Source organism: Saccopteryx leptura, chromosome 5 (genome assembly GCF_036850995.1).
Source record: "Saccopteryx leptura isolate mSacLep1 chromosome 5, mSacLep1_pri_phased_curated, whole genome shotgun sequence".
Classification (NCBI taxonomy): domain Eukaryota; kingdom Metazoa; phylum Chordata; class Mammalia; order Chiroptera; family Emballonuridae; genus Saccopteryx; species Saccopteryx leptura.
In genome coordinates, this window is record NC_089507.1 from 204902819 (window position 1) to 204928020 (window position 25202).

The window sequence follows — 25202 nt, forward strand, 5'->3', positions numbered from 1 at the left end:
AATGGACAACTAAGGTGTTGCAACACGCAATGAAAAACTAATGATTGATGCTTCTCATCTCTCTTCGTTCCTGTCTGTCTGTCCCTGTCTATCCCTCTCTCTGACTCACTCTCTGTCTCTGTAAAAAATAAATTAAAAAAAAAAAGGGCCCCAAGGTCTTTTTAGGAGTGATCAGTTGAGGTCATGAAGATGGGCCCTGATACAATATGACTGGTGTCCTTATAAAACGGGAAATTAGGCCTGACCTGTGGTGGCGCAGTGGATAAGGCCTCAACCTGGAATGCTGAGGTCGCTGGTTCGAAACCCTGGGCTAGTCCTATCAAAGCACATATGAGAAGCAACTACTATGAGTTGATGCTCCACGCTCCTCCCGCCCCTCTTCTTTCTCTCCTCTTTCTAAAATCAACCAATTTCTTAAAGATCTCAAATGGAGGGGGAGATTAGGACACAGATGAGGGGAATGCCCTGTGAAGATTGGCTTTACACTAACTCAAGCCAAAGCCCTCCCAGGAGCTAAGACAGAGGCCTGGACAGAGCCTCTCCGGTGCCTTCCAAGGGAGACTGGCCCTGCTGTGCTTGACACCAGACTTCCAGGTTACGCAGCCCCAGGAAACAAATATGCCGGCTCTGTGCCCCCTGCCCCCATGCTCCCATTCCCTCCCTCGCAGGATTCTTAGGAGGATTCAAGAAACAGTGCACGTAAATGCTAAGCACGGAGCCTGGCACACAGGCGTGGTGTGCTTCCTATACCTGGTGGGGCCCGGTCTGAAGGCGGAAGAGGAGGAGGAACCCACTCCTGTGCAGAAGAATGTGAAATGCCACCATTTTTATGGACTATGCAGACAGGACACAAGTTCTTAATGCCACCATTTTAACTTTTTTTTTAAATTTATTCATTTTAGAGAGAAGAGGGAGAGACAGAGAGAGAGGAGAGACAGAGAGAGAGAAGGGGGGAGGAGCTGGAAGCATCAACTCCCATATGCCCCAGGGTTTTGAACCAGCAACCTCAGCATTTCCAGGTCGACGCTTTATCCACTGCGCCACCACAGGTCAGGCTCTTAATGCCACCATTTTAATGGACTATACAGACAGGACACAGGTTCTTAGATGCAAACAACACAAACGAATTTATTTAAATATAAGGCCAGAGAGCGTGAGGCCACATGGCTGCAGAGAAAGGGCCTTCTGTAGTAAAAACATCCCTGTCCCCACTGAGACTCAGAACTGGAGGCCAGAAATTCCACCACCAGCACCCCTGAGATCACAGTGATGGTGGGGTGGGGCATGGAGGTGGGGAAACTGAGGATGAGGCCCGGGGTAGAGCCCTGGCTTCTACCCTCTCACCCTATGGTCAGTCCATCAATCCAGTCGAGAAGAATGGGGAAGAGGCGCAGACTCCCCTTTTCTCTGCCATGAACTGAGGGCTAGGAAGAAAGTGACAAGCAAAATATGGGGCAGAGCTGTGCTCCCGTGGCACTGAGGGTCTACTGGATGAGACGTCAATGGGATGAGAGTCTACGGGATGACACGTCTACGGGATGAGAGTCTACGGGATGAGACGTCTGGGGGATGAGAGTCTAGGGGATGAGACGTCTACGGGATGAGACGTCTAGGGGATGAGAGTCTAGGGGATGAGAGTCTACGGGATGAGACGTCTACGGGATGAGATGTCTATGGGATTAGAGTCTACGGGATGAGAGTCTACTGGATAAGACGTCTACAGGATGAGAGTCTACGGGATGAGAGTCTAGGGGATGAGAGTCTACGGGATGAGAGTCTAGGGGATGAGAGTCTAGGGGATGAGAGTCTACGGGATGAGAGTCTACGGGATGAGACGTCTAGGGGATGAGACGTCTAGGGGATGAGACGTCTACGGGATGAGACGTCTATGGGATGAGACTCTACGGGATGAGACGTCTAGGGGATGAGACATCTAGGGGATGAGACGTCTACGGGATGAGAGTCTACGGGATGAGACGTCTAGTGGATGAGACGTCTAGGGGATGAGAGTCTACGGGATGAGACGTCTAGGGCATGAGACGTCTAGGGGATGAGATGTCTACGGGATGAGAGTCTACTGGATAAGACGTCTACGGGATGAGAGTCTACGGGATGAGACGTCTAGGGGATGAGACATCTAGGGGATGAGACGTCTACGGGATGAGAGTCTACGGGATGAGACGTCTAGTGGATGAGACGTCTAGGGGATGAGAGTCTACGGGATGAGACGTCTAGGGCGTGAGACGTCTAGGGGATGAGATGTCTATGGGATGAGAGTCTACTGGATAAGACGTCTACGGGATGAGAGTCTACGGGATGAGACGTCTAGGGGATGAGACGTCTAGGGGATGAGATGTCTACGGGATGAGAGTCTACTGGATAAGATGTCTACGGGATGAGACTCTACGGGATGAGACGTCTAGGGGATGAGAGTCTACGGGATGAGACGTCTAGGGCATGAGACGTCTAGGGGATGAGAGTCTACGGGATGAGACGTCTAGGGCATGAGACGTCTAGGGGATGAGATGTCTACGGGATGAGAGTCTACTGGATAAGACGTCTACGGGATGAGACTCTACGGGATGAGACGTCTAGGGGATGAGACATCTAGGGGATGAGACGTCTATGGGATGAGAGTCTATGGGATGAGACGTCTAGTGGATGAGACGTCTAGGGGATGAGAGTCTACGGGATGAGACGTCTAGGGCATGAGACGTCTAGGGGATGAGATGTCTACGGGATGAGAGTCTACTGGATAAGACGTCTACGGGATGAGAGTCTACGGGATGAGACGTCTAGGGGATGAGACGTCTACGAGATGAGACGTCTAGGGGATGAGAGTCTAGGGGATGAGACGTCTACGGGATGAGAGTCTACGGGATGAGAGTCTACGGGATGAGACGTCTACGGGATGAGAGTCTAGGGGATGAGACTCTACGGGATGAGAGTCTAGGGGAAGAGACGTCTACGGGATGAGACGTCTAGGGGATGAGACGTCTAGGGGATGAGAGTCTAGGGGATGAGACGTCTACGAGATGAGAGTCTACGGGATGAGACGTCTACGGGATGAGAGTCTAGGGGATGAGACGTCTACGGGATGAGAGTCTACGGGATGAGACGTCTAGGGGATGAGAGTCTAGGGGATGAGACTCTATGGGATGAGAGTCTACGGGATGAGACGTCCAGGGGATGAGAGTCTACGGGATGAGACGTCTACGGGATGAGAGTCTAGAGGATGAGACGTCTACGGGATGAGAGACTAGGGGATGAGACGTCTACGGGATGAGACGTCTACGGGATGAGACGTCCAGGGGATGAGAGTCTAGGGGATGAGACGTCTACGGGATGAGACTCTACGGGATGAGACGTCTACGAGATGAGACGTCTAGGTGATGAGACGTCTAGGGGATGAGACTCTATGGGATGAGAGTCTATGGGATGAGACGTCTAGGGGATGACAGTCTAGGGGATGAGACTCTACGGGATGAGACGTCTACGGGATGAGACGTCCAGGGGATGAGACGTCCAGGGGATGAGACGTCTACGGGATGAGAGTCTAGGGGATGAGACGTCTAGGGGATGACCATCTAGGGGATGAGACTCTACGGGATGAGACGTCTACGGGATGAGACGTCCAGGGGATGAGACGTCCAGGGGATGAGAGTCTACGGGATGAGAGTCTACGGGATGAGACGTCTACGGGATGAGACGTCTACGGGATGAGAGTCTAGGGGATGAGACGTCTACGGGATGAGACGTCTACGGGATGAGAGTCTAGGGGATGAGACGTCTACGGGATGAGACGTCTAGGGGATGAGACGTCTACGGGATGAGACGTCTACGGGATGAGAGTCTAGGGGATGAGACGTCTACGGGATGAGACGTCTACGGGATGAGAGTCTACGGGATGAGACGTCTACGGGATGAGACGTCTACGGGATGAGAGTCTAGGGGATGAGACGTCTACGGGATGAGAGTCTAGGGGATGAGACGTCTACGGGATGAGAGTCTACGGGATGAGACGTCTAGGGGATGAGAGTCTAGGGGATGAGACTCTATGGGATGAGAGTCTACGGGATGAGACGTCCAGGGGATGAGAGTCTACGGGATGAGACGTCTACGGGATGAGAGTCTAGGGGATGAGACGTCTACGGGATGAGAGACTAGGGGATGAGACGTCTACGGGATGAGACGTCTACGGGATGAGACGTCCAGGGGATGAGAGTCTAGGGGATGAGACGTCTACGGGATGAGACTCTACGGGATGAGACGTCTACGAGATGAGACGTCTAGGTGATGAGACGTCTAGGGGATGAGACTCTATGGGATGAGAGTCTATGGGATGAGACGTCTAGGGGATGACAGTCTAGGGGATGAGACTCTACGGGATGAGACGTCTACGGGATGAGACGTCCAGGGGATGAGACGTCCAGGGGATGAGACGTCTACGGGATGAGAGTCTAGGGGATGAGACGTCTAGGGGATGACCATCTAGGGGATGAGACTCTACGGGATGAGACGTCTACGGGATGAGACGTCCAGGGGATGAGACGTCCAGGGGATGAGAGTCTACGGGATGAGAGTCTACGGGATGAGACGTCTACGGGATGAGACGTCTACGGGATGAGAGTCTAGGGGATGAGACGTCTACGGGATGAGACGTCTACGGGATGAGAGTCTAGGGGATGAGACGTCTACGGGATGAGACGTCTAGGGGATGAGACGTCTACGGGATGAGACGTCTATGGGATGAGAGTCTAGGGGATGAGACGTCTACGGGATGAGACGTCTACGGGATGAGAGTCTACGGGATGAGACGTCTACGGGATGAGACGTCTACGGGATGAGAGTCTAGGGGATGAGACGTCTACGGGATGAGACGTCTACGGGATGAGAGTCTACGGGATGAGAGTCTACGGGATGAGACGTCTACGGGATGAGACGTCTATGGGATGAGAGTCTAGGTGATGAGACGTCTAGGGGATGAGACTCTATGGGATGAGAGTCTACGGGATGAGATGTCTAGGGGATGAGAGTCTACGGGATGAGACGTCTACGGGATGAGACGTCTACGGGATGAGAGTCTACGGGATGAGACGTCTAGGGGATGAGACTCTATGGGATGAGAGTCTACGGGATGAGATGTCTAGGGGATGAGAGTCTACGGGATGAGACGTCTACGGGATGAGACATCTACGGGATGAGACGTCTACGGGATGAGAGTCTACGGGATGAGACGTCTAGGGGATGAGACGTCTAGGGGATGAGACGTCTACGAGATGAGAGTCTACGGGATGAGACGTCTAGGGGATGAGACGTCTAGGGGATGAGACGTCTACGGGATGAGAGTCTACGGGATGAGACGTCTACGGGATGAGAGTCTAGGGGATGAGAGTCTACGGGATGAGAGTCTACGGGATGAGAGTCTACGGGATGAGACGTCTAGGGGATGAGACGTCTAGGGGATGAGACGTCTACGGGATGAGAGTCTACGGGATGAGACATCTAGGGGATGAGAGTCTACGGGATGAGACGTCTAGGGGATGAGAGTCTACGGGATGAGAGTCTACGGGATGAGATGTCTACGGGATGAGAGTCTACGGGATGAGACGTCTACGGGATGAGAGTCTACGGGATGAGACGTCTACGGAATGAGAGTCTAGGGGATGAGAGTCTACGGGATGAGACGTCTACGGGATGAGACGTCTACGGGATGAGAGTCTAGGGGATGAGAGTCTACGGGATGAGAGTCTACGGGATGAGACGTCTATGGAATGAGAGTCTAGGGGATGAGAGTCTACGGGATGAGAGTCTACGGGATGAGAGTCTACGGGATGAGACGTCTAGGGGATGAGAGTCTACAGGATGAGACTTCTAGGGGTAAGACGCAGAACAAGTAGACTGGGGAGAAGGGAGCGAGCAGGGTCCGAGCAGTTCCAGGCCACTGCCACAGCCCAGCTGTGCACGAACTCCTTCAGCACCTCAGGGCTCCCAGCAACACAAAGGAACTTGCTGGTTGTCCTCACTGAAGACCCTGACCCCAGGCAGTCCACCCTGACAGTCCCACACCATCCCAGAAATGAGCGACCGCAGCCCTCCCCACAACCGGGGAGACCAACAAGAAGGACATGAGTTTGCCAAGCCTGGGTGGTGGCATCTCGGGGACTCTGCGGACCTGCTCTACAGGGTGGCTGCCTCAGTGTAACACTGGTTAACACAATTATACATACAGTTTCAGGTGTCAATTAGACAACACATCTCTACACTGTATTGTGTGTTTACCCCTCCGAGTTGAAAGTTGCCACTTTTTCAAGATTCACGCTGTAATGGAGAAAGGCGTGGAAGAAAGCACGCCAGCATGTTAACTTTGGCTACTCCAGGGGGACAGGAATGATGCAATATGGGGGGATGATATTGTTATTTATAATAAGAAATACATATTTGGTCTAGGTCCGGTTCCTGGCACGGAGCTCCCAATACCCTCAGAATTCCCTTAGCAATGAGAGCCATAAAGGTGTCTTGTGACATCTCACATTTGGAAAGCCTCGAGGTAACGGAAGGACGAAGGACGGGGCTTGGCTGTCAGGGGAAGCCACCAGTGTGATGATTAGAGGCTTGGAAATTTCAGCCACATCCCCCTCCACAGGGGAGGGGAGAGAGGCTGGAGATGGGTGCCATCGCCAATGGCCAGTGATTTCAACAGTCATGGAAACGTCATGGAACCTCCATAACAACCCGAAAGGAGGGGGCTGGGAGAGCTGCAGGCTTGGAGGTGCGGGAGTGCTGCCGGGGGAGGGCGTGGAAGCTCCGCCCCTCTCCCCACACCTTGCCCTGTGCATCTCTCATCTGCTTGTCCCTCGAATCCAGCAAGTAAAATATTTCTCTGAGCCACTCTAGCAAATTTAACTGAACCCAAGCAGGGTCTGGTGGGAACCTCCCACCTACAGTGACTCGGTCAAAAGCACAGGTGACAGTCTGGTTTTGCGCTTGGCGTAAGTTGTCAAAATATAAAATATCTTGGTGAATATTTAAGATAGGAACTTAAAAGTCTCTGAACTATTCAATGTGCTGTACTCTGGTTTCTCTTCAGATCGCATAAATCTTTCGCCTTTTACTATTCAATGTGCTTGTTCAGTCACAGGCCTCTTAATGCCTTCAATAAACCATCAAGTAAACAGGAAAAATAATCCTATGAAACACAGGCTAAAACTATCATGTAACTGTCCAGAGAGGAAAGGGGAAGCTTTGCATCACTTTGCATCACTTTGGAAGCTGCTTGCCTGCACATAATAAAACAATTCTCTCCCTTAGGAAACTACCTGACTTCTGCAGGGAGTTCTGAAAACTCAGATAACTGGTGAGTGTTTCTAGGGGCATTGTCCACGCTCAGTCCTCCCCACCTCCTACCTCACCCCACCCCAACCAACCAAACACAGACAGGAGTGAGTCTGGTTTATTTTCCTGATACCAAATATGTAGTATCTCTACCAACACTAACCAATTCCCCAGAACCAACTGGGTGTCCTGCAGTCAATTCACTTCTTACACTAATCCCTGTAGTTAACACAGACCCCACAGATTAAGGGCTCACTCCGTAGGATTGCCCCCGCTTCCAACGCCAGTCACAAGTCCATGCGGGTGACCAATCGGGGGTTCCCCAGCACCACCCCCGGGTTCAGTAATACACTAGACAACTCACAGAACTCAGGGAAGCACTTTACTTACTGTTACCAGTTGGTAATAGGGGTTAAAACTCAGGAATAGCCAAGTGGAGGTTTGTAGGGCAAGGTAGAGGGTGAAGGGGGAGCTCAGATCTTCCTCTCCCACTCTGGGTACGTCACGTCACAGCCCCTCAAGGCGTTCACCAACCTGGAAGCTTTCCAACCCACGATGTTTAGAGGGTCTTGCTGAGATTTCACTATGTAGGGGTAGTTAACTGAATCACTGGCCATTGCTGATTGAACTCAATCTCAGTACCATCACATCTTCCCCGGAGGTGTTGGAGGATTGAAAATTCAAATCTGGTCACCAGGTACGTAGGTTTTCTCAGGCCCTGTCCTGAAACTATCAAAGGCCCTGTGCTGAGTCATCTTGTTACCAAACAAAAGACCATAAATCAGTGGTCCCCAACCTTTTTTGGGCCACGGACCGGTTTAATGTCAGAAAATATTTTCACGGACTGGCCTTTAGGGTGGGACAGATAAATGTATCACGCGACCGAGACAAGCATCAAGAGTGAGTCTTAGACGAATGTAACAGAGGGAATCTGGTCATTTTTTAAAAATAAAACATCGTTCAGACTTAAATATAAATAAAATGGAAATAATGTAAGTTATTTATTCTTTCTCTGCAGACTGGTACTGGTCCGCGGCCCAGGGGACCATAAATTCCAAGGTTTTTATGATGCCTAGGCCAGGAACCTTGATCAAATATTTATCTTTCTATTATACTGCAGTGAGGTTAAGGAAGGAGGCAGGGGCCAGGAATAGAGAGAGACTCAGGATCTGGTATAGCTGATGAGTGTTAGGCAGCACCACCACCCCTGCCTAAGTGAGAAGCAGGGGGCAGCAGACAGACTCCCGCGTACACCTGACTGTGATCCACCAGCATGCCCACCAGGGGGCGATGCTCTGCCCATCTGGGGCGTTGCTCCACTGCAACTGGAGCCATTCTAGTGCCTGAGGCCAAGGCCATGGAGCCCTCCTCAGCGCCTGGGCCAACTTTGCTCCAACGGAGCCTTGGCTGCGGGAGGGGAAGAGAGAGACAGAGAAGAAAGAGAGAGGGAAAGGTGGAGAAGCAGATGGGTGCTTCTCCTGTGTGCCCTGGCCGAGAATCAAAGGCAGCATCATTTTTTTAAAGCTGAAAACGCAAGTTATTTTTAAAATCATGAAATATTCCTGAAGTTAATTAAAATTTCCCAACTTATCAGGAGAAATCTGGAGAGAGAAGACTGGTTCCACCTACCCACACCCTTGATCCGAAACCCCTTCCACAAACTCATTCTCTGCCCCAGTCCACAGAGGACGAGTGAACTTGGACTTACGCTGGAAATGAGTCCAGGTGTCACATCCCTGCGCGCCAGCCGCCAGGATGCTCGGGAGGACGAAGAGGGCTGCAGCTAGGCGGCCGGTTCATCTTCACAGCCTTGATAGAGAGCTCCTGAGAGAACCTGGTGCTGACATAGCTTTAACATCCCAGCTGAGGGGAGGGAACAGGTGAGGAGATGAGGAGTGAGGAAGGGGGGGAGCTGGGGTCAGTCCTTCTCATTCTATAACCTCCCCACCTTCCCTGGCTTCCTGTTTCTGTTGGCTGGACCACAGTGCTCTGTAATAGCCTTCTCAAACCTTAATAGGCTTGCAGATACCCCAGGGATCTTGTTGAAATGTAGATTCCCGTGCTGCAGGTCTGGGGTGAAGCCTGAGAATTCGCATTTCTAACATGCTTGCTGTCCCAGCTGCATCCATCCCCAGGCCCTCTCCTCTCCTATGAAATACTCCACAAAACCGTCTTCAGGGAGCAAGGTCAGGGAGAGGGGATGCAGGCAAACAGCAAGCTGCCTTTCCCACACGTGTTGGAAAAGTGGCAGAGAAGACAAGATCAGGAACAGCTGAGACCCAGACAACCCCTAAATTTACTCCCACTAATCTGCCCCTCTGCCTGACTTCTTTGGAATGGTCACAATGTCTGCCATGTGTCCAGAATGTCAATTGATTCTTTTTATTTTATTTATTTATTTATTTATTTTTAGTGGGGTTTTTTTTTTTTTTTTTAGTTTTTTTTGTTTTTTTTTCCGAAGCCAGAAACGGGGAGGCAGTCAGACAGACTCCCACATGCGCCCGACTGGGATCCACCCGGCACGCCCACCAGGGGGCGATGCTCTGCCCATCTATGTGTTGCTCTGTTGCAACCAGAGCCATTCTAGCGCTTGAGGCAGAGGCCATAGAGCCATCCTCAGCGCCCGGGCCAACTCTGCTCCAATGGAGCCTCGGCTGTGGGAGGAGAAGAGAGAGACAGAGAGGAAGGAGAGGGGAAGGGGTGGAGAAGCAGATGGGCGCTTCTCCTGTGTGCCCTGGCCAGGAATCGAACCTGGGACTCCTGCACACCAGGCCGACGCTCCACCACTGAGCCAACCAGCCAGGGCATTTTTTTTTTAGTTTTTATACAGGGACAGAGTCAGAGAGAGGGACAGACAGACAGGAATGGAGAGAGATGAGAAGCATCAATCATCAGTTTTTCATTTTGACACCTTAATTGTTCATTGATTGCTTTCTCATATGTGCCTTGACTGCGGGCCTTCAGCAGACCGAGTAACCCCTTGCTTGAGCCAGCGACCCTGGGTCCAAGCTGGTGAGCTTTTTGCTCAAGCCAGATGAGCCCGCACTCAAGCTGGCAACCTCGGGGTCTTGAAACTGGGTCCTCCGCATCCCGGTCCGACGCTCTATCCACTGCGCCACAGCCTGGTCAGGCCAATTGATTCCTTTCTGCAGGAATGAATGAATCTCTCCTACCCCACCTCCCTCAGAGAATTAGGCAATTCAGCCAATGTTCATGAGCTTGCGCCACACCACACAGCGTGCACAACAAGTTCATGAGACTCATCATTACAATGTCACCCACCCAGCTATGGCAGAGAGACCCTCAGGTCTGGACGGGATTGAGTTACAAGTACCCTTGGGGGAGGAAACACAAATGGAGTCACTATAGTCAAGCTGGTAAATTACTAAAATCAGGTAGGAGGAGGCATGGGGAAACTACTCTTGTTATGACTAGCCTAGAAACTTTCATTTTGAACTTTCCAGTCCTGTGTCAATGTGAGGATATACGTCAGACCTCCAGATAATCCTCTGATGACCCTTTGAAGGACTAAGGAAAGAATGCTCTCATATCCAGACCACATTGCATTCATTTTCCAGATGACCTGACATCTATTATCTAGACCACCAGTCTTCTAGAGCGGCGATTTTCAACCGGTGCACAGCAAGAATTTTTAAAACATGCAATACCTGACTATTTAAGTCAGGGCCACTGACCTCTTTTCCCTTTAGATCAGGGGTCTCAAACTCGCGGCCCGTGGGCCATGCGGCCCGCCCACCAATTTTGTGCAGCCGCAGACTGGCCCGCAGACTAATCCACGAAGTTTGATTAGTCTGCAGGCCGCACAAAATTGGTGGGCGGGCCGCATGCGGCCCGCAGGCCGCAAGTTTGAGACCCCTGCTGTCAAATAAAATTATGACAACAGCCCAATACAATAACCATCCGGTGTGAATGAATCAAAACTATATTTATTTATTTTTGTCAGATTGGCAAAATTATACTTTTTCGTGTGCCGCAGAATGTTAGTAATTTGTTTATGTGCGCCATGAGATGTAATAGTTGAAAAGTGCTATCTAAAGGATAACCATCTCAGACCAACCCCGAGGCTAAGAACGCAGCACAGACTGTTCTCAAGAATGTACTTTTTACTGTAAGAACTCTTAGCTTTTCTACCTTCTTCAGAAACCTCTGGGCATTTCCTAGTCATGTTTCAGTTGCAAACCATTAAGACCCTTGAATAAATCCTTATGATTTCTTCCTAGCAAGCTTCAAGACTCTGAGTTCATCTGACAGGCTGGAGATAAACTCAGCTGGGAGTGCAGACGCCACAGTGGCTAAGACGGCGTGTTCCACAATCAGGGGACCAGGGTTTGGCAAATGCCTTAGTGTTTCTGGGCCTCAATGCCCTCATCTGTAAAACAGGCTTGTTTATAATATCAACCCTGTTTCTCAGGGTTCTTGTGAGGGCATTTGAGACTGATAGAGAGTGCTTAGCTTTATGTCCCTGGGGAATAAATGCTCAGTAATTCAGGGTTCCTATTTTGATCATCATTTTCACACCTGTGGGGAGTAATAAAATTCCTTATGCTCCTAGGGTTTGGGGGCTGGTCTAATAATTACATCCACAGGAGACAGGTTAACAAGAGAAAATAAGCAGACTTAATTACATATGTACATATGGGAACTCCACATACATGTGAGTCAAAGACCCCTCATACACGGGAGGTTCAGAGATAGAAAGGTATATTAAAATATATGAAGGTATATTTGGCATCCTGAGCCTAGGAATGAGGTAAGTTGCCTTGGGCCTTTGGGAGGGAGGAGGGTTACTCGCAGATCGATAAAAAGACCAGAGAGATGTTCAGTAATTAGATGTTTGCCTTGCCCAGAGAGGACACAGTTGTATCTGGTAGTATAACTTTGATTATCTTCTTTGGAAAGACCCCACACTGAAATTCTTTAAGGGAGAGGTGAAAGGTTCTCTTGCGCCCGTAGGGACAGGACCGCCTTCAGCTCAGAAGAATCCACGTGCCAAAGGAGCACACCTCTGCAGGCCTGTCCCGAAGCCTCCCTCCCACCTTTGAAACTTCCTCGGACGTTTCACCTTCCAGACGCTGGGCTGATAGATTTAATTTGTAGCTACTGCTGACCCATCTTAGAGCCTCTGATTTAGGAGCAGACTGTTCCCAGGTTACAAGGGCAGCAGGCAGGCAAAGTCTGGCACAAAGCACTGCTGAATGGAGTCCCGCTCTGTGGGGCCGACCCTGCACAGCAGAGCCTCCTCGATAGTCACAGGCAGTCCTCGCAGCCGATTGGCCTGGGGTGAACCCTCTCATTGCCATGCCAACAGCAATCAAGGCTCTATTAAAACAAATGGTGCCCACAGCCCTTTCCATAGAGTGGTTAAATAATGCAAAGTATGGCAAAGAACTAGCATGGCGCCTGGGGTAGAAGAGGTGCTCAGGAAAAATACTTATCAGTTAGTAAGGACACATGCACACATTGACAGTCCTGTCCTTCCTCACCTCTGCAGCTAATGTCAAGCATAGAATCCCCAATTAGTGTCCCAAACTTTCCCTGCGCTGGGCCGGCTCCCCACAGCAAGGTGGCCCTGCAAAGGCTGTGTCCGCTGATACTTCTACACCTCTACGTCCAATGAGCATGAGCACTGTGCCTATGGTGGTTCTCAGCGCAATGCTAGTGATTCTGACAGCACAGGGATGTGTTTGAGGGTCTGCAAAGCACTGGTGTGTCCTTACAGGAAATGGGAGAGTCCAGGAGGCGAGAGGAGGGTGAACACGTGGAGGGTGTTGGTGAGGAGGGTGGGGGTGATGCAGAGGTGACGTTAATATGGGAGGTGGCAATGACAAGAATGATGGGCATAAGGGACCTGTCACCTGGTGGTGATGAGGGTGCCTGAGGCGCAGGTAGCGAGGCTGTGCTTGGCGCTGGAACGGGTACTAACGTGGGGGCAACACTGGCTCTTGTGTAATGCCTCTTCTGATATGTGGTTGTGCTGCTGCGCCAGAGTGAAGACAGCAGTGGGACGATCGTGAGCAGAGATGACGGACGTGACTGTGGCTGTGGTGCAGATAAGAAGAGGCGCCCAGGATGGTAGGTGATCAAAGGGTTGAGTAAGGAGTCCAGCTTGATGGCTCTGGCTCCAGGCCACCAGTGGGTCAGCCAGAGAAAGCTGATTGTCATCTCCTTTACAGAGAACTACGTAAACAAGCTACAGATGTTGCCTGCACATACCTAGGTCTTGACTGAAAGCTGGCTCTGCCCCCATTCCTGCATGAGGCCCGTTCTGAACCCAGCCTGGAACCCTCTGGGAACGCGTCAATAAAAACTCAATGTGTACCACATCTTCTTTATCCAATCATCTATCTAAGGACACTGGAGTTTCCATGTCTTTGCACAGATATATTTCATGTCATGTGGTACAAATACACAATGGAATACTACTCAGCCCTAAGAAAAGATGAAATACTGCCATTTGAGACATCATGGATACATCTTGAGAATATCATGCCAAGTGAAATAAGTCAGACAGAAAAAGAACTATAATATTTCACACATATGTGGAACATAAAATAGCAACAAATGAACAAACAAGAAAAACGAAAACTCATAACCCCAGACAACAGTATGGTGGTTGGTGGTTACCCCTGGGAAGGGGTAAGGGGGGGTGTTAAAGACTGTTGCACTCACATTAGGGGGATTACAGGTGCCCTTGCCCTATTCATCCCTATTCCTGGACCCCATATCCGGAGCCAGAGTAGCCCATACCCATTCATACATCTACTATTTGCAGACTAAGCACTTACATGTCCTGAGCTGGGCCAGGTCCAGATTGGAAAACAGCCCCTGCGCCTCCAGGAAGCCCATAGTCTAATGGAAATTAAAGGACAATAACGATAAGAGTGATAAGGAGTATGTAAATAAATCCAGGGAGCTGTGGAAGCAGAGGGAAGGGGACCTACAGCAGCCTGGTGTATCAGGGAAGACTTCCTGGAGGAAGCAACACTCATCTGTGAATCAGGCAGTTGAGTGGGATGCATGGTTGGTGGGAATAGAGCATTCTAAGCCAATCACGAAGGACCACATATAACTGATACGGTTGTTGCCAATTGTGTCAGAGGAAGAGACAGAAGATAGGGACAGGGAAAGGCTTCCCAGGGCCTCTTTTACAGATATCCAGAATTAGATAACCAGAGGGGAGGTGGGCAGGGGCAGGCTTCAATGCAATGGGCCTGGCGTCAAAGCCTGTGGGTGGTCGAAGAGCCACATACAACACAAGATCATGAGGAGCCTGATAAAAATTCCAAGCCTGGATTACACCCAGATCAACCGAATCCTTGTGGTCTGGACCCCAGGAATCTGCATTATTTTCACAAGAGCCCCAAATAATTGTGGTGAACAATTCCATTAGAAAACCACCACCCACAGCTCTGCCGCCTCTCCAAGTCTACTCTTGGTGAGGGGGACCAGTTCTCAGGGCCCCTAAAGAAGGCAGAGAATGATTCATTTTCATGGCTATGGGTGTGCTTACATAAACACTCCCAGCCAAGCCTGGGGAGTTCTGGGAACTGCTGTCTGCTGAGGCTGGAGGGGACGAGTAAGCAGACTGTCTGAGGCGGGAGTGATGTGGGAGTTCAGTTTGTTAGGAGGTAGGTGTTCCTGTTCAGGCACTCGGCAAACAAGCCCAAGTCCCCAGCTCTTCCCAGGCCTCGGGAGACAGGAGGCAAAGAACCAAGGAAGCAGCCACTTTTTATTCCACAACCAGGAAGTCCCATCTACCACCCAGGGACACAAACTCCAGCCACCATTATCCAGGCCAGTGCTGTCCGATAGGATTTTCTGCACCAATGGAAACATCTTTCCGTACTGCCCAAAACAGCAGCCACTGAACCCCTTGTGGTTACCGAGCACTCGAAATGTGGCTAGTACAGCCGAGATGAAATTTTCATTTAAATTAATTTACATTCCAATGCCACATTTGGCTCATGGCCACTGTACTGCACAGTGTGGCTCCAGGCCCCGGCCTCGTCCAGGGGCAGTCTGGTTCAAGAGCCAACTCGAGCGAGAACCAGCAGCAGAGCAGTCCTTGGGGCCACCGCCACGCCTGCCCAGAGAAGCGGCATCCCCCGCTGGGACGGGGTCGGGTCTCAGAGCGGGGGCACACCACGGGCACGCCGGATGAGGTTGGCCAGCTTCTTGACCAGGCCACCGGTCTTGGGCTCCTCAATGTAGAAGGTGCGGGTGAGGAGATTGTAGAAGGAGCCATAGCACACGGCCACCACCGTGCACGTCAGGCAGATGACATTGTAGGGCATGCTGAAGTCCGGCGTCGGCAGGCTCACCAGCAGCGGCTCGGTGTAGAGCCGCACAAAGTAGCTAGAACCATCGGAGACCGGGAACCTGGGGGTCAGGAAGGAGCGGTGAGGCAGGACCCCCTTTCTCCTCATCTCACCCCCATCCTCCCTGGGGCTGCACCGGGCCAGTGCTCAAAGGTTAAGGGTTTTCTCAGTCTCCAAGCCTTTTCAACAGAAGACTTCTCAGATGAAGGCTCAACACATAACCCTGAGAGAGCTGTCCTGTACTGCGGGAGAGGAAGGGGCCCTGCCTCCGCTTGGCTGCCTCTTCCTCAGCCTCCTGGTCTCAGCCTAAAGGCCGTCTCCTCAGAGAAGCCTTCCTGGACCACCCATCAGAAACTCCTGCACCGCCTCGGGCCCCCCTGCTCCCTAGAACAGACACTCCCTGGGACTGTGAGCGCTGGCCCAGCAGGGGCACGTCTGTTTCGTTTAATGTTGGACAGCCAGTGCTCTCTGAATTTCCGGCATTCAGTAAGTGCTCAAGGAAATACTTGTTAAGAGCATCAGTGAGTTAATGTAGGCTGTAAATACTGTTCTTCTCACCTATTCATTCTTCTAGAAGCACTTCAGAATCATTTTCTAAAGGCTGCACAAATATTAAAGACCACTGGGACTTTCATTAGGATTGGGTTAAACCTCCACGTTGCTTGAGGAGAGGTAACACCTAGCCTCAGCCGACCCTGCCTGTCCCAGGTCATCTGTGTTGACGCCCACCCAGACCAGGCAGCTGAGGTCACACTTACAGGCTGTTGAAGAGGGGACTCTCCTCCCAGTCCACGGGTTTGGCGGCCACCAGGCTGGGCACGAGGGCACTGAGGATTGACGGGCTGCAGAGAAGCAGGTGGGCATTCCGTGAGCCGTGTTCCTTCTTGGCTCCCCCCCCCCCAGGGCCAGTGGCAGAGAAGGGGGGTCAGGAGGGCGGGGGCAGCACAATGGGGGGCAGAGCCCACCTGACATAAAAGCCGTGGTTGGGGTCCGGGGTGTACTCGGTCCACTTGAGCAGCGCCCGCTCAAACTGGATGGAGACCTTGGTGACAGAGTTGGCTGGCAGCTGAATCAGCATCTCCAGGAGGTGGGGCTGCAGCCGGTCCTGGGCAGGCTGGTAGTGGATGTAACCTGAAGACAGGCAAGGGTCGAGCGTCACCCATACCTCCTTCCTGGGGCCAGGCGACCTGCACCTCCTGCCCACCTACCGAGGCCTTGAGGCCAGACCTGGGCGCCCGAGCGGGCTCCGGAGCAGACAAGCCAGGCTGGCTCAGGGAAGGGAGCAGGGCCTCTAAAAAGGAAAAGATGTTTCCAGGGCAGCCGTCCCAGGCACCCAGGCAGACAGCTAATCAACCTTCACATCAGGAAAACTGGGCAGCAGACATCAGGTGCCTGACATCATGCAACAGGAAGTTCACAGAACCACCCAGGCCACTTTCCTGCCAAAACCAGGGGACCTGAATCTAATCAAGTCTCCACACCAGCCACCAACACCCAAGAAACATGGGGGATGGAGGAACATGTTAAGCGCTGACTGTACAACAAATGAGTCAGTTTGCTCAATAAATAAATTTTTTAAAAAAGAAAGGAAGAATGGGAACTGTTACAGATTACGAGCCTTCAGAGTACCACACCAGCGCAAGCTGTTAATAACAGCGGGAGCTGTGGGCGGGGCCAGAGGGCGTACATGGGAACGACTGTAATTTCTGCTCCATTTTTCTATAAACTTAAGATTACTCTTTTAATAAAAGGTCTATTAAGAAGAGAAAAAGAGAGAAACTAAAGAGCACATCAAGCAAACGCAAAGTGAGGACTTTGTTTAGATCCCAAGTCAAACAAAGCAATTATAAAAAGTTATTTTTCAGACCACTGGGATGGTAACGATGGGCCATAGTTTTTGAAGCCCTTTGTCCGTTAGAGACCTGTGCTGAATGTTTAAAGGTGTACAGGCACGACGTCTAGGACCTGTTCTAAGACGCTCCAGCAGAAATATAACCAAAGAGGGGGGAGAGGAAACAACACTGAGGGGAAACTGGGGCCGCGGGGACTGCTGGGCACCGGCAGCTGCCTACACTCTCCCATTGGGTGTGTTTGAAATTTTCCAGAGCAAAAGGTAAAAACAAAACAAAACAGAAAAACTAAAAATTTCATAGGTAGGACGTCCAAAGCAGATGCTCTGAAGGTGGTACGAGTTGTGGTGCTGAAAACAAATAACACTATTAATGCAGGCTGGAAGGACAGGGTCTCCAGGAGAGAGAGGGTAAGTCTGGCCTCCAGGGTGTGCGGTAACAGCTTCCTAAGAAGTCCTTTCTGAAGGGAGGGAACAGAACATCTTCCCTCCTAAGGAAGCAGAAACCATCTCCAGGTCTGTTATTCCCTTTGTTCGCAACAATCCTGTGGTTCTTGCTAACCCTTCTCTACCTGAAAGAGCCCGTGAATCATCACAGTAGCTTATGCCCAGAGCGCCAGGAAGCAGCCAGTGAGAAAGGGAAACTGCTGCCCTCCTCCGGGCTTAGTGGGAATCACCAGTACTATGTGTGTTAACTATTTCTGCTTCACAAGTGCCTCCGCCCTGGCATTGGAGAGACTCCCCTTTCCATCTGTCAAACTATTCCTAGCTCTTCCTGCCTGTGTAGCTTTACTGGGGAGTGGACTTCCTAACTACCCCGAGAAAAGACGGCTTGGGGACCTGAGGGACAGAGGGTGGGGTGCGCAGGGGCAGGGGGGCTGGAGGGGGCCGGGCTCTCACTCGGTTTGTTCTCCTTGCCCTTGGAGGTGATGGAGAGGGTGTGCACGTACAGCCGCAGGTACCAGGGCACGGTGTCCAGGAGCAGCACGGGGAAGGCCCGGTACGGGTGGGTGTTGTGGAGCAGCGTGCTGATCTCCCCGGCCTGCAGCCCGTAGCCGCTCACGTACCGCTGCGCGTGCAGGAAGGGCACCGGCGGGGCCTCTGCGCAGACCAGAGTCAGCGGTCAGCAGCTGCTGAAGGGAAGGGCCACTCCCACCCACAGCCCCCGGGCCACACTCAGAGTCTCAAAGCCAGGGAGGGGACGGGAAGGGGCTCTGCAGTCAGAACTGGGAAACCTGCATTCGTGAATCAACCCCATCTTGCCCAGCTCACAGCGATACTAGGATTACTATTATTTCCTGAACACTTCTGCGCTGAGCTCCGTGCCCCTTCTAACCCAAACCAGATGCTCTCATGATATTCTGCACTTTCCTTGGTAACATCGAACACAACGGCAGTTGTTTGACGTCTGCCTCAACTAGCAGACATGCTTCTCAAATGCAGTGAATCTTCTGTCTTCAAAAATTATTGGTTTAATGATTACATGGCAAAGTTCATATTTTACATTAACTGTCTCATCCCATCAGCTAGGTATTACTATCCCCATTTTCCAGATGAGGTTAGGAACCTGCCCAAGGTCAGAGAGCTTGGGAGAAATGGAGTTAGAACCAGGTGGCTAACTCTAGAGATCTGGGTCTAAAAAGCCGTATCTCGTGGTGATGAGGCAGCACTGTGAGACTTCCCCAGGAGATGGCATCTCAACCCCTGTGGCCTACCCTCACCCACCGTTCTCCGGGGGTTTCTTCCACTTGAGCTGGAGGTTGAGGTTGCGGGAGCTGTTTACCACAGCCGTGTCGAGCAAGTCGTAGACGGCATAGGTCTTCCGGGTGCCCAGAATGATGTCCTGGTACGTGGTGAGCGGGGGCGGGTTCACCTCCAATGTCTCATTGTCCTGGGGACACAGGGGCAGGGCTGAGCAGTGAGCAGAGGGGCAGGATGGCCTTGAGGGGAAGCAATGTGTGTGATGGAGCCCTTGGTACCTGGCGGTAGCTGGTGATGTCCACATAGACTCGGCTCTCTGAAGCCAGGGGGCAGGGCTCCGTGAGGGTTCGGGAGAACATCCGGAAGAGGGACCAGTCTGAGGAGCAAGAGCAGGGTTGAGCAGGGGCTGGGACTAGGCCTGGTCTGCAGATTGGGCGGGGCTGGCAATGCGTGAGCAGCGGTGAGCTGCCATGGTAGCTTACCTTTCTTTCCCTGCCCTGTGACGAAGGCATCGAACACAACGGAAAGGGTCTGCCTCAGCTCCCAGGAGACGCTGGTACAGACAGCATTCTACCACAGGGGCCAGACAGGAGCAATGAGGCCAAATCACTCCAACCACAGAGCCTCGGGGACTCCTACCTGGACTCGGTCCCTGCTCTACTATGTATCTTCCCATCCATCGATTTGCTACTACTCACTGCTGAACACCTGACCCCGTGTCACACCCTGTGCCAGCAGCTTGCTGTGCATCAGTCGGATGAACTGTGGCCAACAACCGTGGGAGCTACTACAACTATTACTCTTACTTGACAGATGGGAAACCAGGCTCAGGGAAACAGAATGATTCACTCAAGGTCATGCCAGCTGGTGAGTGACTGAGCCAGCAGGTGTACCCACATAGCTATTCTGAACCACTCTGCTCCACGACAAAGACTTACTGAATGCTTGCCAGGCAACCACTCGGTTTCCTTGGTGCGTGGCCAATGCCCTGAGAAATCACCACTATCTACCGCTTACTGCTGGCTCAGTCCTTGAGACCCTGGGCTACGCGCTTTACCTGTACTTTCTCTCAAAGCCTCTGGGTGGCGCCCACCCCCATCTCCTACGACTTACTCTGCAAACAGGGCGGATATGCACTGCTTGGGAGTGGTAGCTAGTGTGAAACAAGCGGTCAGCCTTCAGCAGCATAGAGAGGCCTGCCTGGAGGAGGCGGAAGAGATGAAAGGTCAGTGCCCTGGACACAGGCAGTACACCTGGCTGACTGGCAGTGGAAAGGCATCTGCCAAGTCCACCCACTCTCCGGGGCTCCCACCCACGTTCTGACCACTCTGGTCTCACCTTGGAACTGCAGGGTAAGAGCTTCTTCCACGGGGTGAGGTTCTCAGTGCAGACAACCTCCCGTGGCAGCACAGCATAGCGCAGGAAAAAGTGGTCAGTGCCTAAGGGACACAGAAGTCTGTCTGGGCTGGGCCTGGGGGCCCCACTCCTCAGAACCCACACTCCAGTGATGGGGGCGACCCCTCCTGCTCCCCATACACCTCCCTAGCTAATTGTCCCAGCTGGAAGTGGGACCCTCTCCTCCCCTTGGGAGAAGGCAATGCAGACAGCTGTCTTGGGAAGCCTCTGGGGCCTGCACACCCACGGGGTTTATGACCTGGTCCCACTGAGGAAAGAGGAAGCTGAGGGGAAGGGAGGCAAAGGTTTGGGCAAGTGGTAACGAGAAGAAAAGGGCCTGGGGACTTCTCACCGTTGGCCAGCCCCAGGGGTTTGAAGGAGGCCGTGGGAGTGACCGTGTTCGTGGAGTCGATGAAGTTGAGAGAGGCGCAGAAGATCCCTGAGAGGACATTACTGAGCTCCTTCCAAGATTCATCCACACTGACGGAGACACAAGCCCACTCACCATCCGGGGCTGCCCCTGCTCCCTTCCCAAAGCCTGCGCGGTGGCTGCCACGCTGCTCGACTGGTCAGCTGCCGAGCTGGAACCGCATCGCTGGCCTGCTCAGCCCCTGCCGCCGCCTAGGCCTTTGCTCAGGTGATTCCTCCTCCTCCTCCTGCCTGGGGATGCCCCACTCACTCCCTCTGCCCACCTGGCTCCCTCTTCCAGGAAGCCTTTCCTGCGCTCCTCAACCACAGCCTCCACCTGTGCCACAGCGGATCTGACCATCGAGCCTCTCCTCGGGTCCCTCCTAGGAAATGGCTAGTGTGGCAGCATCTTGTTCTAAGTATCGTTTCTCCTCAACCAGGCTGGAAGCAACCTGAGGACAGGCGCGAGTCTGCGTCACCCATGTGTGTTTCACAACACCACGTAAAGTGCTCCACATCTCAGAGGCTGAAAACGCTCAGCTGTGCAAAAAAGCATTCCTGTAGATGCCCAGGGCAAGCAAGTAAGTCCTGGTGCTACCTTCAGGGTGGGAAGTCTTACATCTATAAAGACTGAACAAGGATAAACCACCATTCTAGCATTTTTTTTTAAATCCCATAAAATTAAATTAGATGTTATTCCCTTAGAGAAGTATCAAAACAGATTTGTTCTCTATATTAACCATAGACAGCATAAAGCTAGAAATCTAAACATCAGCTCCATATCATAGGCAATTATGACAGTGGTAACAAAGAAAATGAAGAAAAAGGCAAGGGGCCAGCGTTCAGGCAGAAGCCTCGGCAAATCTGGGGCGTCACGGCTTGGTCCTCATTCACCTCAGTGGGTCCTGGGGTTTTTCCATAATCCTCTGTTCAGAGCTTTTCAATTGCTCTAAGCTGTAAGCCTCAAATAAAGATTGTACCCTTAAAGCCCAAAAGCTCTACCCAAACCAGAACCACATTTCATTTGCTGTGCACAACATTGACCCCCACAGCATGTCTTGGAGTTTTAAATTCCCTGCTGATATTTAAATTTGTCGATTTTCACAATAAAATCTAGATTTCACGTACCTCTTTAAAAATGAGACTATCTTACAACAGTGGGGCTCTACTGCCATGGCAATAACCCTCAGGGGATGAGTGGCAGCTGTCCTCGCAAGCTCTCTAGCCTGCCATAGTCCCCACTGCTCCCTATTATTCCCCTAAAAGAATTTTTTTATCATATTTCTACTATTTATTTCTCATAGTGGAATTAAGAGGAAATTGTGGTACAACAGCAGCACCTAGTCCCATCCCCTCCCAAACAAAAGCAATTCCTCTACTATGGAGATCTGACATCTTATAGATCAATTCTAGCCCACCAATGGTATTTGTTATCTGCCCCTGCAGAGATAGGCATGTGTTACCTGAGGTCTGGAAGTAGTAGGGGAAGGAAGTATATTCAACAAAGTAAAGCATGCCACTCAGAGGTAAATTATTTCTTACATCCAAGGCAGCTTTACCCACACCTCCCCGCCACGAAATTTCTGCCTGCTACAACTGCTGCCCACAAGGGCAGTGGCAATATGACAACACCTTCCCCTGCCACATTCCCTCCATGGCCTGCAGTAGGCCTCAAGGCGGGCACTCACTCAGTGACGGTGTCTTGGAACCAGACCCAGAGCTCTGCACCTGATGGGGCCTGCAGGAAGGGTGGCCCCCAGTACCGAGTCCTCCAAAAGCCTTGTGTGAGTGACAGGTGCAGCTCCCTGAGAGAATACTTGGAGATCAACTGCCCCAGGGCTTTGGGGAAGAGCCTATAATGAGAAACTAGAGAAGGAGGAGCAGGTGAGAGATGACCCAGAGAAAGGGTTCTCAGCCACCCCAAAGAAGCAGTAGACCTCAGACTCGGGCGTCAGAAAGATCTTAATTCCAGACCAGACTCATTTACCAGAGATGTGATCTTGAACCAGTGCCTTTACCTCTCTACGCCCCTAATTTCTTCCTAGTAATCTTGCACATAACTTAGCACCCAGTATAAATGGTAACTGTCAACATTATCACTAGTGTTGTGGACAGAGGGCTCTAACTCGAGGTTTAGAGTGGCAGCCTGAAGTTGCAGAAAGAGCACTGGACTAGGAGTCGCTGCCCATCTCGGAGGCTTAGTCTCACCAACCGTACAATGGGGTTCTTTAATAACTATCTCATTCTTCCACCATGGCCCCACTTTGTTCGGCTCCACGGCCACGGGCCTGAACGCCACCCAGGGACTAGGTAGGCCTCGCCCCCCAAGGCTTGCTTCACCCACTCCTAGCAGGTGCCACAGCTATCTTTCTCCGGCCAGTCTCGTCCTCTCACCTTCTTCCTGCTGCAGGTCCGAATCCCAGCGCGTGCGGAACTGGAATGTGGCGGCTACATCTCCAGAAGGTAGCGGGGTGATGACGAGCTCCTCCCGCAGGCTGTCGCGTGGGGGTTCTGTATAGCCCCAGCTGCCCGGCCCCAGAAGCAGCAGCACAACCAGGCAGAGCGGCACTGCCGCCGCCATGCTGCGGCTGCTTCCGCCCCTCTACAGTACCCGCCCCCACGAGAGACCGGTCTCCAATAGGAAGAGAGTATGATAAGCCACTTCCTGTGCCGTACCGGAAACCGGGTGCGGTTGCCAGAGCAACAGCCAGGCCGGGCCCTTCAGGGTTATAGAATTAAAGGGGGCTCTGGGAAGGTAGTGCGGGCAGTGGGCGTGTGGTGTGGTTGGGGGCTGGATTGAGGATATTCAATTTTGAATTATTCCCAGGCGCGAGAAAGTGCTTAATAATACTGACTGCCACCACTGCTAGTTGAGGAAACAGACTGGAAAAGGTAAATTAATTTTGTGAGGTAACAGGGCTTTGCTCCTGCCTCCCTCAGCTAATGTCCTAAGACTGGCTGGCTCCTCCTGGCAGAGTTTTCATGCAAACCCCCAAATACTTGGGCCTTTTGTTATGAAAAATTTCAAACATACACCAAAGTAGAAAGAGTGAACACCTGTTTCCCCATCAGCTAGATCCCACCAGTAACATTTTTACTATACTTGCTTCATCATATATCAGTCTATAAATTCATGAATTCGTCGTATGTTTTAATGCATTTCCAAGTAAATTGCAGACATAACTACACTTCCCCCTAAATATTTCAGCATGCATGTCATTATCTAGAGTTCAATATTTGTTTACAGTTCTCTTGGTGTATAATTCACATACAATGAAATGTACAACACTGGGCCCTGGCCGGTTGGCTCAGCGGTAGAGCGTCGGCCTGGCGTGCGGGGAACCCGGGTTTGATTCCCAGCCAGGGCACATAGGAGAAGTGCCCATTTGCTTCTCCACCCCCCCCCCTCCTTTCTGTCTCTCTCTTCCCCTCCCGCAGCCAAGGCTCCATTGGAGCAAAGATGGCCCTGGCGGGCGCTGGGGATGGCTCCTTGACCTCTGCCCCAGGCGCTAGAGTGGCTCTGGTCGCGGCAGAGCCACGCTCCGGAGGGGCAGAGCATCACCCCCTGGTGGGCAGAGCATCGTCCCTGGTGGGCGTGCCGGGTGGATCCCGGTCGGGCGCATGCAGGAGTCTGTCTGGCTGTCTCTCCCCGTTTCCAGCTTCAGAAAAATACAAAAAAAAAATGTACAACACTGAAGTGCACGTTCACTGAGTCTGACAAATGCAAACACCTGTGTACCCAAATGCCTGTGCAGATATAGAGCATTCCTGGAGCCCCAGAAAGTCGGCCAATGCCCCTTGACAATCAATCCCTGCCCCTCCCACCTTCCAGAAGCAACCACTGTCCTGATTTTTCACCACAGAATAAGTTCATCTGTTCTAGAGCATCATATAAATGAAATCATCATATAGTATGTATACTTTTTTGTGCAAGACTTCTTTCATGGCAAGGTCTTTGAAAATTACCCATGCTCTTGCATGTATCAGCAGTTTCCTTTTACTGTGGTGGAGTATTGCATGATATGAATATATCATAGTTTATCCATTCTCCTATTCATGGACACCTTAGTTCTGTCAATTTTTTATTTATTATGAACTAGACTGCTGTACAGTTTACTTTTCAGACACATGTTTCTCATTTACCTTGGGTAAATACTTAATAGTAAAGAGTAGAT

The 25202-nt window shown here is 51.6% G+C and overlaps 1 protein-coding gene across 2 annotated transcripts; it reads right to left on the reverse strand.

Annotated features, from left to right (window-relative positions):
- Positions 1–15064: 15064 nt before the first annotated feature.
- PIGT (phosphatidylinositol glycan anchor biosynthesis class T) lies at positions 15065–23635 on the reverse strand. 2 transcript variants are annotated; one of them, XM_066387669.1, is made up of 12 exons: positions 23422–23635; positions 22716–22893; positions 20972–21099; positions 20563–20663; positions 20338–20424; positions 19707–19794; positions 19503–19600; positions 19249–19414; positions 18424–18624; positions 16640–16805; positions 16433–16516; positions 15065–15735 (listed from the first exon to the last, which is right to left on the reverse strand). In XM_066387669.1, exons 1-12 carry the CDS (start codon positions 23606–23608, stop codon positions 15483–15485), a joined length of 1737 nt encoding a protein of 578 aa, XP_066243766.1. In that variant the 5' UTR covers positions 23609–23635; the 3' UTR covers positions 15065–15482. The 2 variants fall into 2 exon arrangements, with proteins under 2 accessions (XP_066243766.1, XP_066243767.1); XM_066387670.1 differs by lacking the exon at positions 18424–18624.
- Between the last annotated feature and the right edge of the window lie 1567 nt (positions 23636–25202).